Source organism: Myxine glutinosa, chromosome 5 (assembly GCF_964187855.1).
Source record: "Myxine glutinosa chromosome 5, kmMyxGlut1.1, whole genome shotgun sequence".
NCBI classification, from domain to species: Eukaryota; Metazoa; Chordata; class Myxini; order Myxiniformes; family Myxinidae; genus Myxine; species Myxine glutinosa.
In genome coordinates this window covers 180,117,585-180,133,638 of record NC_136265.1, presented here as the reverse complement: position 1 = coordinate 180,133,638, position 16,054 = coordinate 180,117,585, and the positions used below count along the sequence as shown (strand labels likewise).

At 48.4% G+C, this 16,054-nt stretch overlaps 1 protein-coding gene across 3 annotated transcripts in view; it reads right to left on the bottom strand.

The window, feature by feature from the left end:
- Positions 1–16,054, bottom strand: part of SULT2B1 (sulfotransferase family 2B member 1) — a 60,241-nt gene that overhangs the window by 18,457 nt on the left and 25,730 nt on the right. For all 3 annotated transcript variants that reach the window (XM_068115392.2, XM_068115391.2, XM_078779163.1), the window contains exon 6: positions 15,041–15,221. In XM_068115392.2, the coding sequence (XP_067971493.2) occupies positions 15,041–15,221 (181 nt within the window). The remainder of the gene's footprint in view (positions 1–15,040; positions 15,222–16,054) is intronic.

Genomic DNA, 16,054 nt, shown 5'->3' with positions numbered 1-16,054 from the left:
TAGGTTGATGTTTAGATTAATGATTAATATAAACAAAAATAAAAAAATGAGGAATTGTGGAGGAATATAATTATTTATATTCTCCTCTTGTTAAAATGTGTTTTTCTCTGTGAAATGAAACTTGGAGAGGAACATTTCTGTTTCGGATGGGTCAGAAAGGAAATGACCTGTGGGGAACAGATAAAGGTGCTTTATCATTTTAACAGATAACAACTGTCTAAAATGGCTCTTAGAATTCTCCAAGATAGAAACCAGAGTGTCTCACTGTCTGAGCCGTGCGGAGTCTTGAATTCCATGCTCATATAAGGAACTAAGCATTTATGATATAAGAAAAGGAGCAGCGCTGGCCAAGGAGAACGGAGAAGATCTGCTCAGGAGCGCTGAACACGGAGGAGAAGATCTGCGCACAAGAAGAAGATGGTGGAGCCTTTGCCACGACCGGCAGAACAATGCTTTGTTAAAGTTCAATTCGTTTTATTAGTATAAGTCAATGTCTTGAATTAGTACGTTTTACCTACCCTCTAAAGATTTAATAAAACCTCGCGTGAGTACCAAGTTTGGAGTTTTTCCTTGTTGGAGTTCTAGGCGTAGGGATTAGGGATTCTACAAGAATAGTAACGAGGGTACATGATGGATTTGGACGGGGATGATGTGAGGTGGTGGTGAACAGGTGTGTTGAAGGTGTGGAAGGAAGACGTATTGAAAAGGATGTGGAAGTTGGTTCCACATGTGGGGGAAAAGAGAGGAACGAATGAGTGGAGGGGAGCAGTAATCCTGCATTTAGGTAGTTTCATTAGAAGGTGGTTTATGGTGCACCATGTGAGCCCTGCAGAAACCTGGAGGAGAAAAAGCACTGAAAGAGCAGAGGGTGCAAGACCAGAAAGGAGGTGGTAGAAGGCAGAGACCACCAAACCTGTCTGTGATGGCGAAGTGAAAGGCCCATAGACTCGCCTTCATCCTGGGAGATTCCAATATTCTTGAAGGCCTTGGTTTCCACATCGTCCGGTTGAGCAAGATGTGACGCAGGAGAGCCAGCCCAGAGAGGAGAGCAGTACTCCATCAAGCTGTGGATGAAGGCCTTGTACGTGGATAGGAGCTCAGGTGTGCCAAGGAAGGACTTTGCACGGCAGGGGATGCCCCGTCAGTGGCTGTTATCCACAAACTGGTACTCTGGTGAATTGGAAAGTTTGGCTGGTGTTCTTGACAATGGAGCCCAGACTTGAGGACTTTGCAGGGCAGGGGATGCCCCGTCAGTGGCTGTTATCCGCAAACTGGTACTCTGGTGAATTGGAACGTTTGGCTGGTGTTCTTGACAATGGAGCCCAGACTTGAGGACTTTGCACGGCAGGGGATGCCCCGTCATATGGATGTTACATTTGAAATGCTGAACTATTCTGTCTCAAATTAAGTCTTTTCTTCTAAATCAGGCCAGGCTTTAGGCGATGAAGGAAAGTGTAATTTGATATTGTTACGGATTTATGTGAATGTATGTGAATTACTATTCAGGTCTTTGCTTATCAATGTGTAGTCGATTAAAGGTTGTTGTGATTAAAGGGTCAGGAGCCCTTCTGGGAAAAAGGAGACCGGAAACGGAAGAAGAAAAGACACGAGGTCCGGGAGCAGCGACGATCTTCTTCCTCTTCCTCGCCGAGCTCCGACAAGAGTTGGTATCGATATTGAGCAGCGTGGAGGACGCTGCGTTTGAAAGCCCATCTGACAAAAGGAAAGGAGTTACCTGCGCGGGGTAATTACCCCTTGACACGTCAAGTCGCCGTGGGTTCGTGCACGGAACCAAGCGTCCGGCACAGTTCGCCTCACCGTCTACAAGGACGCGCACAGCAGGCGCCTGGGGCCTCGCACGCTTTGCGAGCCCCGAAGCCGCGATCACGAGCACCGACCTCGGTGGGCTGCCGAGGAGGTGTCCGCGGCAGCAGCTGTTCCCGGTACGGGACGTGCCCGGTGGAAGCACGTCAGGAAGGGTCCGTTCAACCGCCCACGTGCGGAGATCGAACTACAGGAGTACGGAGACATTGTGAGAGACATTGACCATGGAGGGAGTCGGGAGTGGGGCTCACGTGAGGAATGTATAAGATGGCCATCTTAGAGTTATTGTAGATGAGTTTACATCTTTGTAATATTGATTGCTGATTGTTGATGGTTGTTGATTGCTCGGGGAATATATCATTGATTATTCCGGATCCTTGGTGTGGGGTTTCTTATTGATTGGAATTCATATTGATTGCGTTACGAAAGCGCATAAATAATAGATCTTTCTGGCGGAGTTCCTCTCACGGTCCGGGGGTCACCGAGACCAGGTAGTCCCCGGGAGGACCACGTAACAGAATTGGGGGCTCGTCCGGGATTACGATTTGCGGATTCGCAATTGGGTCTACGTCCAGGATCTAAAATTGTATAAAATAATAAAATAATATTTTTATTAATTAAAATTTATTAATTAAGTATTAATTGGTAAATTTTTGGGGAAATTGGGGATAAAGTCTTGGGTGAAGGTTAACAGGTGTTAACGATAGGCACCATGGCGTTTGTGGCACAGAACTTTGCGGTAACCCCGAGTGAGGCACAGTTCCGAGCGTTACTAAAGTCGGACCTCTTGAAATTGGCCAAACATTTTAACTTGGAGGTCCGAAATAATTTGAGGAAGGCAGAGTTGCAGACCACGGTGATACAGTCTGTGGTGGGATTAGGAACATGGGACGAGTTAGCCTGGGAGTGGCTACCCGAAGAACCAGAAGACGTTGAGCTCCGGAAACTGGAGTTGCAATTACGGAGCCAGGAACGGATCAAAGAAGAAGAAAGGAAAGCAGAAGAGAGGAGAGAAGAGAAACAAGCAGAGGAAAGGTGAGTGGAACGAGAACTCCAGGAAAGGTTAAAAGAAGAGGAAAGGAAAGCAGAAGAGAGGAGAGAAGAGAAACAAGCAGAGGAAAGGAGAGTGGAACGAGAACTCCAGGAAAGGTTAGCAGAAGAAGAAAGGAAAGCAGAAAAGGAAAGAGCAGAAGAAGAAAGGAAAGCAGAAAAGGAAAGAGCAGAAGAAGAAAGGAAAGCAGAAAAGGAAAGAGCAGAAGAAGAAAGGAGAGTGGAACGAGAACTCCAGGAAAGGTTAGAAAGGATGAAAACAGAGGAAAGGAAAGCAGAAGCAGAGGAGAGGAGAGCTGCAAGGGAACTCGAAGCAGAGGAGAGAAAAGCGGAAATGGAATTAAAGGAACGTGACATGGCGCTTCAGCAAGAAATTAAATTCAAGGAGCTGGAGTTAATGAGAGAGCGGGGCGAGGTACCACCCTTGCTGACGGGGTCGACACCTAGCCAGAACACCTGGGATGTGGGCAGACATGTGAGGCTGGTTCCACCCTTCAGTGAAAAGGAAGTCGCTAAATTTTTTCCACACTTTGAGAAAGTGGCTCGACAGTTAAACTGGCCGGAGGAGGCCTGGACCATACGAGTGCAAAGTGTGCTGGTGGGAAAAGCTCAAGAGATTTATTCGGCGCTACCAATGGACCAATGTGTAGATTATGAGGTATTGAAGAAGCACATCCTCAAAGCCTATGAGTTGGTTCCGGAAGCTTACCGGCAAAAATTCAGGAATGCCAGGAAGAGGGAGAGTGAGACCCATGTGGAGTTTGCTAGAGTGAAAGAAAATATGTTTGATCGGTGGTGTGAGTCAAAAGGAGTCGGGAACGACTTCGAAGCATTGCGTGACCTGATGCTGGTGGAGGAATTTCAACAGTGTCCACGAGGACATCAAAGTGTACCTGCAGGAAAAGAAAGTACCGAAGTTGTGGGACGCAGCCACCATGGCAGATGATTATGCCTTAACACACCGGATAGGGGTCCACGAACCTAACTCCTCGCCTAGATCTCCGCAGGGGAGGTGTGGAACAGCAGGTGCGGAGAACGACAATACATGGCGGCGGCCTCAAGATGAATATGGGGACAACGCTGATACTCGAACTGTTCGAAATCAGGGGGCTACGGGCTCAAGACAAACTTATTTTTCGGGGGGCCCGAGGCAGACCACGAGTTTTTCCTCCGGGCCTACTTGCGCTTTTTGCAAGAAACCTGGACACTTGATGTCCAGTTGTTACCTCATGAAAAGGGAAAATCCAGAGCGGAGTCCGACTATTACCACTCCGAATGCGATGGCAAGCGTAAGAAATCACCCACAGAAGAGTTACCAACCATTTATTTATGAGGGGTTGGTCTCACTCAAGGGAGACTTGACTAACCAAAGACCGGTTAGGGTTTTGAGGGACACAGGAGCCCATCAATCCTTAATGCTTGAAGGCATTTTGCCATTGTCAAAGAGTACCGCAACTGGTGACAGTGTTCGGTTACAAGGGATCGGTGGCTGTGTTAGTGCCCCACTTCATGTCATCCATTTGGAATCCGATTTGGTGTCAGGACCGGTCACCGTCGGTTTACAAGCCACGCTTCCTGTAGAGGGAGTATCTGTGATTATCGGGAATGATTTGGCCGGGGGGAACTGATGATTTGGGGGGGGGGGGGGGGTGAGTTATCTGGTTTGTTTATCCAAGTTGGCCGGCAAAGAAAGTTTTCGCTGGGTTCAAACTCCCCCCCCTCCCACCCCATCCCCTGTAACTGTCGAGTTGTCCTGTAGATGATGGAACATGAGTCATGTTACAACTCGAGCCTGTCATTTTTGTTGGTGATTGTTTTCAATCACTGCTCTTCTTTAATTCAAAGTGTACACACACACAGACAAAGACAGACACAGACAGACACAGACAAACATAAATAGGCACAGACAGACACACACAGACACACAAACACACACAAACATAAATAGGCACACATACATATACACACACTGACTCACTCACACACACACACACACACACACACACACACACACACACACACACACACACACACACACACACACACTCTCATGAAATTCTGTCTAACGTCTGAACCAAGGTGTCATGCGTCTTTTGTCCGCTACGCGGCCGTTATAAGAACTCGGTCATTCAGCGCTATTATCATACCTGAGACATTTACTGTATGCTATGCTGGTGCATAAATAGATGGTACATACCGCCACTTTGTTACGGCTTGCTTGTGCTCATCTGTAAACTCATTACTAGTTCAGATGTATGCTGAATATTGATATGATGTTCGCTGGTTCTCTTTACAGGTATTGTTCGGGATCGATTGAGATTAAACTCATGATCTGAGCCAATGTTGTAACTCTGATTTTTACAACAATTAATCTCAATCGTCTCTTGTCTTGATCGACAACGATGACTCATAAGTTGATCCTCGTCCCGATCTTCGGAGCAGATCCACAAGCATCGGACTCGGCTACCCAGCTTCAGCACTGGCTTCGACTGCTGACGAGTTACCTCGGAGCCAAAGCTGATCTCACGGATGAGACAAAGCTCGCAGTGCTTAACTCTCGTGTGTCCCATTCTGTCTATCAGTACATTTCTCAGTGCGTCACGTACAATACTGCTGAAACGGACCTACGTCGAATCTACATCAAGACTCGAAGCGCGGTCTACACCCGGTACCTGCTCTCCTCACGATGACAGGACCATGCGGAATCCACCGATCACTTCGTTCAGGATCTCCGCCGTTTAGCGAAGGACTGTACAGGTGAACCTAGATCCCATGAACAAGTCTGTGACGATTTAATGAGAGATTAATTTGTTTCCGGGATACACTCACCGATGATATGTCAAAGATTGCAGGAAACTGCCGATCTAACTCTTGAGACAGCCCATAAGTTGGCGCTCGTTTACTACAAGGTGCAGAGACACTCGGAGGCATACGATCGTCCATACGTCACTGCGGGGCTAACCGGTGAGCGACCGGAGAGGTCTGCGGCAGCGGAGCGAGCAGATGCTGAACCTCCGCTCGAATCAGGGACAACGGACACTCTCGAGGCTTCGGGCCCGAGCGTGACAGCCGCTGCTGCCGCGACCCCATCTGCCGGGGGTACCGCAAAGTGCTATTTTTGTGGAAATCGAAATCATTTGAGAACAGTTTGCCCCACGCACGAAGCGACGTGCCATTCGTGTTCACGGAAAGGTCATTTCTCAAAGGTATGCCGATCGACACGAGGCCGGCGAACTCGCCCGACATTGTCCGTGCTTTTCGCACAGTCCGGGGCACAATCTGCATCTCACGCGACCTTGACTAGGATCCACTCGCAGCCTGCGAGGCGCCGTTGCGCGCCCTTGATTGGGATCTCCCCGCGCGGGCCTCGTGCGGCACGCACGCCCTTGACGGGAACTCTTTCATCACCCACGGGGCAATCCACGCCATGCTCGACACTAGCTGGCGTCGGACCCGCGCGCGTGGCTCAATCGCCACCTCTGGATGCTTCGACAACTACGCCACGCTCGACAATAGCTGGCGTCGGACCCACACGCGTGGCTCGATCGCCACCTCTGGATGTTTCGACAACTACAGGGCCACCTGGGTTAACCAACGCTGTTATTCCAATCATGATTGAGGGACAGATGGTCAACGCCTTGATCGGCACGGGCTCTACTGATAGCTATGTTGACTTGCGGCTCCTCCAGAAGCATGGCTGACCGATTCTCGGGACAACGCGCAGGATTTTCATGGCTTCCCAAGCTCTTTGGCTGCGTACCAAAGGCGAATGCCGGCTGAAGCTAGTGATCAATGGCCGAATGTTTCCGGATGTGCATTTAATGGTTTTACCAACGTTATGTGCAGAAGTGCTACTAGGTCACGATTTTCTCCGTTGACATGGACGGTTGGAAATGGAATTTGGAGGTGACAATACTCTCTCTGTGAGTGCTCTGGCCGGGATGGGAAATTGAACCCCTGATGCTGTTTCCAAATTTGACTCCTGCCTGCACCCCGGTTGCCGTTAAATCGTGATGATACTCGCGGGCTGACATGCAATTTATAGCGGAGGAAACTAGCCGACTTCTAAAGGAGGGTATAATCGAACCTAGTCGATCGCCTTGGAAGGCTCAAGTTCTGGTAGTCCAGACAGAAAATCATCGCAAACACATGGTAATCGACTACTCGCAGACGATTAATCGCTTTACGCAATTGGACGCCTACCCACTCCCGGGATTGGATTCCCTGGTTTGGCAGGTGGCACAGTACTCGACCTACAGCACATTAGATCTCCGCAGCGCGTATCATCAGATCCCTATTGCGGAGGCCGATCGCATCTACACCGGGTTTGAATCTGGACAGAGGTTGTACCAGTTCACTCGATTACCTTTTGGGGTCACAAACAGGGTGGCATGCTTTCAAAGGGCCATAGATGACATAATCGCTAAGGAACACTTAACCGATGTCTTTGTTTACCTGGACAATCTAACAGCTTGTGGGTATGATCAGGCCCATCATGATGCTAATTTGCAGCGTTTCCTCCAGGTTGCGCGCACGTATCGGCTAACTCTGAACGAGGCTAAATGTCGCTATTCCGCCCGAACGATAGGTCTCCTGGGGTACACCATGACCCCGGGCACTATCACTCCAGACAAGGAGCGGCTGCGACCTTTGCTCGACATGGCCCCACCGCATGATCGCGCTTCGTTGAAGCGTGCCCTCTGACTATTTGCACATTACTCGAAGTGGGTCCAAAATTTTTCTGAAAAGCTCCGCCCACTTGTAGATTGCAAAATGTTCCCCATGGGTCATGCCGCCAAGGCTGCTTTCCATGGCCTGAAGTCCGACATAGCTGGCGCCGCTGTGTCGTCTATCGATGACAGTCAACCCTTTGTTTTGGAAAGCGATGCGTCAGACCACGCGATAGCTGCCATGCTCTCTCAAGCGGGGCGACCTGTAGCCTTCTTTTCAAGGACTCTCTCCTCCGTGGAGAAACGTCATTCGTCTGTCGAGAAGGAAGTGTACGCCATCGTTGAGTCTATTAGGCGTTGGAGACCCTATCTGCTTGGCAAATGTTTTGAGGTCATTACTGATCAGCAAAGCGTCGCTTTCATGTACGACACGTGCCATGCTCAACGCATTAAGAATGAAAAGATCACTCACTGGCGGATAGAGCTAGCCAATTTTTGCTACACTATTAAGTTTCGACTTCCGGTCCCTCGAGCGACGGGGCTTGCTTCGATCTCTCCACGGCATCAAAGTTTGAGTGTTTTCCCGTTCGTTTCTTTGTCAAATTTCCGCTGCGTATTTTGTTGTGTATGTGTTATTGTGTGTTTCTATTTGGTTTTGGTTTTGTAGTTGTTGCAAATTTGTGTGTAATTAGTCGTTTCTTTGTTCGCGCCTCGTGCGGCCTGGTGTCTTGTGCGGCCTCCTCATCTCGACTTGTGCCCCGCCCCCTATATCCCGTTTTTCTTTCACCTCTGCTCCTGCTTTCTCAAATCCACGTTCTCACTTAGAGACTTTTCCCAGAATGTTTTTCATGGTTTTGTTTAAATATTTATTTAAATATATTTAAATATGTTTAAACCGCAGCCGTGATGCTGACGCTGCCCCCCCCCCCCACCCCCCAGAATTTCCATGTTTTAAACGTTTCCCAGTGTGTACCCTGGATAAGAATAGGTGCGCCGTATCCCTGCGTGTCGTAAGAGTCGACTAAGAGGGTTGGTGTCAGGAAGGGCATCCAGCCATAAAAAACATTGCCTCAAAAAGAGAACCATGACAATTACAACTACATGTGGGCAGGGTACAGCCCGAAGTGGAGATCAGTTTCTGAGGTTTGGGACATGGAATGTAGGGACAATGACAGGGAGATCAGGAGAAGTGGTGGAAGTATTGGTCAGAAGAAGAGTGGACATATGTTGTGTGCAAGAGATGAGATGGAAGGGAAGTGGTGTGAGAATGGTGAAGGGTAGGCAGGGACAGAAATACAAGTTTGTGTGGCAAGGGTGCCCAGAGGGCGTGAATGGTGTTGTTGTCCTGTTTTCTGAGGAGTTTGTAGACAGTGTGGTGAGTGTAACTAGAGTGAGTGATAGGTTGATGATGGTGAAATGATGATTGGAAAGCTCTTGGTGAACGTCATCTCGGGATATGCTCCGCAGGTTGGTCGAAGCGATGAAGAGAAGGACAAGTTCTGGTGTGCGATAGAGAAGCTGATGGAAAACGTGAAAGATGAGGACGTTGTTGTGGTAGGAGGAGACCTGAATGGACATGTGGGAAGGAGTATGGATGGTTTTGACGGAGTTCATGGGGGTTACGGATATGGTGTGAGAAATGGAGAAGGTGAAAGGATTTTGGAGTTTGCTGATGGAGCTGATTTGTTGATTTGTAATACTCAGTTCCAGAAAGAGGATAATAAGCTTGTTACATACACGTCAGGTGGGTCGACGACAACCGTTGACTACCTGATGGTGCGTAGGCGAGATAGGGGGCACCTCCGGGACACAAAGGTGATCCCGGGGGAGGAGGCTGTTTCACAGCACCACTTGGTTGTCTGCGACGTAAGGGTGAAAGGTGCGAGGAGAGCTTGGCGGGTGAAGTACCAACCGAGAATGAAGGTGTGGAGGTTGAAAGAGGTGACAGTAAGGGAGGCATTAAAAGAGAGGCTGAGTAGGGTCGAGGATGATGTGGTTGAGCTTGAAAGTGGTTGGATGTCAATGAAAGCTAGTCTGTTGGGAGCCGTTGGTGAGGTATGTGGATGGACAAAAGGACCACCGAGGCACTCGGAAACATGGTGGTGGGATGATGAAGTTGGAAAGAGGATTGACGAGAAGAGGAAGAAGTTCAAGGAGTGGCAGAAGGCGAAGAGTACGGGAGCAGAAACAGCAGAGCATGAAAGTTATAAGGCAGCCAGGAAGGCTGCAAAGAAAGAGGTAGCAAAGGCGCAGGAGGCATGTAGGAAAATGTTCGGAGAACGCTTGGATTCGGAAGAGGGTCAGAAAGCAGTATTCAGGATTGCAAAGCAGATAGCGAAAGAGAGGTGTGATGTGATGGGGGTGAGTTGCTTGAAGGATGAAGTGGGACAAATCATTGTCGACCCAGATGGAATTAAAGGAAGATGGAAAAGATATATGGAAATGCTGTTGAATACAGAGAATGAATGGGATGGCAACATAGAGAGTAACCCAGTTTTAGGACCGGCAGAGAAGATAACTGAGAAGGAAGTTGAGGAAGCGATAAAAGCAATGAAGGGTAGAAAAGCGGGAGGGCCGACGGGAGTTGTGGGAGATATGTTGAAGGCAGCAGGAAGTTGGGGTGTGAAGAGAATGACAGAGATCTGTAATCTGGTGGTGAAAGAAGGCCGCATTCCAGTGGATTGGGAACTGAGTACCCTCGTCCCTCTATACAAGGGGAAAGGTGACCCTCTGGAGTGTGGCTCGTACCGAGCGATAAAGTTATTGGAGCATGGAATGAAGGTATTGGAAAGGGTGTTGGAGAGGAGGATAAGGAAGAAAGTGAAGATCGACGAAATGCAGTTTGGATTCATGCCAGGAAGAGGAACGACAGATGCACTTTTCATTGTGAGGCAGTTGCAGGAGAAGTACATGGAGAAGAGGAAGAAGTTGTTTCTTGGGTTTGTTGATCTGGAGAAAGCATTCGATCGGGTTCCACGCAAAGTATTGACATGGGCATTGAGGAAGTTAGGAGTGGAGGAATGGTTGATCAGAGTAGTGATGGCAATGTACAAAAGAGCACGCACAGCTGTAAGGACGAAGGATGGGAACAGTGGTGAGTTTGAGGTGAAGGTGGGAGTGCATCAGGGGTCGGTACTAAGTCCACTACTATTTGTAGCTGTGATGGAGGTGCTGGCTCAGAACGTAAAGGAGGGTTTACCATGGGAGTTGTTGTATGCAGATGATCTGGTGTTGATTGCGGAAAGTATGGATGGACTGAAGGAAAAGATGAACACGTGGAAAGAATGTATGGAGACAAAAGGTCTGAACGTGAATATCGGAAAGACGAAGGTGATGGCAAGTGGTAAAGCATGTGGTGAGGTGGAAAGAACTGGGAAGTGGCCCTGTGCTGTGTGTAGTAAGGGTGTCGGAGTGAACTCCATTCAGTGTACAATGTGCGCTGAGTGGGTTCATCAAAAATGTAGTGGTCTGAGAGGGTCATTAACCAGTGTGGCAGCTACATTCAAATGTAAGGTGTGCACAGAGGGAGCTGCAGATGGAGGAAATGTTGAGTTGGATCTTGGAAACGGCGTGAAGCTGGAAGGTGTGAAAACATTTTGCTCCCTCAGAGACATGCTGAATGGAGAAGGTGGATCAGACTCGGCAACGGTTGCTCGAGTGAGATGTGCATGGAAGACGTTTCGGGAATTGAGTGGCGTGCTGATGATGAGGGGAGTGTCGTTGAAGCTGAAGGGAAAGGTGTATGCTGCATGTGTGAGAAGTGTTATGATTTATGGGAGCGAGACATGGGTAATGAACGTAGAGCAGCAACGAAGGTTGGAAAGGGTGGAAATGCGAATGGTTCGACGGATGTGCGGAGTATCGTTGAGAGAGAGGAAGACAAATGATGAATTGCGAAAAATGATGGGAATAGAGCCTGTGATTGATGCTGTGAAGAGGAACAGGTTGAGATGGTTTGGTCATGTGTTGAGGAAGGATGAAAGTGACTGGTTGAGAAGAGTGATGGAAATGAATGTAGAAGGAAGTAGAAGATGGGGAAGACCGAGAAAGACTTGGCTAAAGATGGTGGAAGAAGAAATGCGGGCAAGGGGGTTAACAAGGAGAAATGCAGAAAATAGGGCAAAATGGAGAAGATTGTCATGGGGACTGCAAGGCTAACCCCCGCTCTAGCAGGGAAAATGGCCTTTTAAAATGCATGTTGTTGTTGTTGTTGTATTAAGTATCGCCCAGGGCGGGATAATCTCGCCACAGACGCATTATCACGCCCTTCGGTGTGTGCGAGTCTCACCTCCTTTGAGGATCTGTGTGTTATTCATGAAACGTTGTGCCATCCCGGAGTGACGGGTTTTGCTCATTATGTGCACAGTCACAATTTGCCCTTCTCTGTTGAGGACATTCGGCAGTTGTGTCGCACTTGTTCCGTTTGTGCTGAACTCAAACCTCGTTTATACAAACCACTGATGGGTACGCTGATTCAGGCTACTTGGCCTTGGGAGAGATTGGCAATGGACTTTAAAGGGCCTCTACCGGCTTCGTGTCTCCCTGCTAGTCCTAGCCTACCGGCCTCGGATAGCTCTCGCTATCTCCTCACGATAGTTGACGAGTTCTCCAGATTCCCTTTTGCTTTCCCATGCAATGATATGTCCGCTGCGACGGTTATCCGGTGTCTGCAGATTTTGTTCTCCATGTTCGGGAATCCGGCTTACGTACACACCGATTGAGGTGCTGTGTTTCTGTCCCAGGATGTGAAGACCTTTTTGCTCCAGCGCAATATAGTGTTGCGGATATGGGATTTGGCCTCCATCCATATCCGCTTGTAAATATTCCCCTATTTCCCCAATACTTCCCAACTATCCCCAATCCCCCATTCCCTAGTCCCATTTTCTGTAAACAACACTCTGTAGAACCGACCTTCCCCTATTTCCCCCATTAAATGTCGCACCCAGGTTCACCGCATCTCACGTAGACAACTATAGGACATCTTGCTAGTTATTCTTAGTCTATGTCAGTTAAGGACTCGTTTCCATTAATTCTGACTCTTCGTTGCACCAGAATGTGATTGTATGGCACCGTTAGAAAGTTTAGGACCTCCCAACAATACCTCCCCGCAGCTCTTCCTCATGGTACAACAACAACAACAACAACAGCGGCGGCGCGGGGAGTGTGCGTCCTCACTCCGGCTTGGTTAGCCGCCATTGAACATGTGCTCCGACGGGGTTACCACGCAGGGGCTCGCTGTCAGCTCCTCGTCAAGGGCGGAGCCCGGTAACCCCCCGCACCCAATAGAAGTGGCGGACCGATTCCATCTGGGGCGGAGCTAACGAGCCGAGGGCGTGTCACTCCCCGCTGAGCATGCGCAGAAAGAGGGAGGTGACGTCAGATGCGCCCCCAGCTTGGAGAGAGAAGACGCCACCTCCAAGCGCTGAATACCTCCCCGCATCTCTGGACCGGACCGCGTTTGATTCTGCCCCTGAGCCAAGGTGCACCTTGAGCTATCGACTGCCTGCCCTTCCTTGCCATCAATCCCTGTGTAAGTCAGTCTTGTCCCGTTTGTCTGTGGTCTGTCGGGGATAAGATAAGACTGTGTCTAAGTGCCCATCTTTTCTGTGCTTTACCTCTTACCGTGTAATCTACCCGTTTCTGCATCACCAATATTATATCCTCCTCCGGAGGTCTTGAGAACTGTACCCCTTGTGTCGTTGCATTTATCCCAGCCGTTGTGTCCTTTCCTTCATTGATTTAGCATAGCGCGACTTGGTCAACGTCGAGTGGAATCGGGCGGGATAGGGTTCTAATCGGGGAGTAACTGTGCGGACGCGGTAATACCAAACCGCTCGGTAAACTAACATCTAAAACCGCGTCTGTAACAATAGCTTCAAGCTATACTACCCCATACAGGCCACAGGTGAACAGTCAGGTGGAAAGATTTAATGGCATTATATGGAAGGCCATTACTCTGGGCCTTAAGTCTCGCGGACTAAGACTGGACCGATGGACCTGGATGGTGCACGGGGCGTTAAACTCGATCAGGACTTTATTGTGCACAGCTACTAATCAAACTCCTCACGATCATCTGTTTCGTTACTCGCGCCGTTCTGGTGCTGTTCGACCTTTGCCGGGCTGGCTAGCTGAGCCCGGACCGGCTTTCCTCAAATGCGCTGTTCGTCAAAGTAAATATGACCCGCTTGTCGACAAGGTTCACATTCTCCAAGCCAATCCCGAGCACGCTCGAGTGCTGCTGCCAAATGGATGCGAGTCTACAGTCTCGGTGCGTCATCTTGCTCCGTGCGGGGATACCGTTCAGCCGGAACTCAGCTAGGGGGACCCATTGATGGGGCATTCACCATCAACTCCGCTCCCGCACACACCCGATCCGGTCGGCCCTGACCCGCCGCCGCCGTCTCCCGTGATAGGCAGTTATTCCGACGTGGGGGAATTTGGTCTCGTGGTTGAAGCTCCCAACGCTTACCGAACACGCGCCGGAAGAGAAATTCGCTGCCCCGATCGCTACGGCTGGGACTGACATGCATTTCTGCTCTATGTATCCTTTTGCTAACTGACGTTTTCTATACTGCTATCCGCTTGCTTTCACCCCGATGGGTAGTGTCGATTTAACGCCGGGGAGAATGTCATGAAATTCTGTCTAACGTCTGAACCCAGGTGTCATTCGTCTTTTGTCCGCTATGCGGCCGTTATAAGAACTCGGTCATTCTGCGCTATGATCATACCTGAGACATTTACTGTATGTTATGCTGGTGCATAAATAGATGGTACATACCGCCACTTTGTTACGGCTTGGTTGTGCTCATCTGTAAACTCATTACTAGTTCAGATGTATGCTGAATATTGATATGATGTTCGCTGGTTCTCTTTACAGGTATTGTTCGGGATCGATTGAGATTAAACTCATGATCTGAGCCAATGTTGTAACTCTGACTTTTACAACACATATACACACACACACACACACACACACACACACACACACACACACACACACACACATACCAACAGACACACACACACACACACACATATACAAACAGACACACACACACACACTCGCACATACAAATAGACACACACACACACAAACACACACACACACACACACACACACACATACCAACAGACACACACACACACACACACATATACAAACAGACACACACACACACTCGCACATACAAATAGACACACACACACACACACACACACATACAAACAGACACATGCACACAGAAACAGACACACACACAACAGACACACACACAAACAGACACACACACAAACAGACACACACACACACCCAAACAGACAAGCACACAAACAGAGACACAGAAACACACACACATACAACAGACACACACACATGACACAACAGAGACACACACAACAGACACACACACACACACACAACAGACATAAACGGACAAACAGACACACCCACACATGTGCATGTTTATACATATACATGTACACACACATGACCTCACCTTTCCGCATGAATTTCCCTGTGGTGTGATCCATCAGCTTGTTTGGCACCAGAGTGTAGTTCACCATCTTGCTATCTTTCATGGAGCTGAAGGTGCAGTGATTCACGATGGTCGACAACACACCTTCATTGAGATCATAACCAAGAAACTCCGCGATACGAAGGACGTTCCCTCGCAGGTCCTGAGGGTGAAAATAATCACAAAAATGCTGGGCCTCTTCAATATTCAATAATCAATAATCAATATTCAACATGTAATCAATTGATAATTCGATTTGTCGAGTTCACCGAGTTACTGTCTTTTGGTTTTTAAAACTCGGGGAGAATGTAAATGGTCTTCAGATTGTTGATTAATCAATTGTACACCAGCTCTAACTCTCCTCGTTTTCTTATTTTGGTACATTCAAACGAGGAGAGCAGTTAAAGCTTTTGTCACCATGAGTGGATGAGTGTGCAGGACTTGTATGCACCATCTTGTGGCATACAGGTGATCATCTACAGAACAATTATTTCATTCCAAGTAGAGCACTGCACCTATAGTCCTGTCTGGATTATAAACCCCTACAAAGTATTGGAAATGCAAACGACGAGAACACAAGACCTGTTCACAAGACCTAATCCTATCACAAGACCTAATCTTATCGCAAGACCTGTTCACAAGACCTAATTCTATCACAAGTCCTAATCCTATCACAAGACATGTTCACAAGACCTGTTCACAAGACCTAATTCTATCAAGATCTGTTCACAAGACCTAATCCTATCAAGATCTGTTCACAAGAACTAATCCTATCACAAGAACGTTCACAAGACCTAATCCTATCACAAGATCTGTTCACAAGACCTAATCCTATCACAAGATCTGTTCACAAGACCTAATCCTATCACAAGACCTAATCCTATTACAAGACCTGTTCACAAGACCTGTTCACAAGACCTAATTCTATCACAAGACCAAATCCTATGACAAGACCTGTTCACAAGACCTGTTCACAAGACGTAATCCTATCACAAG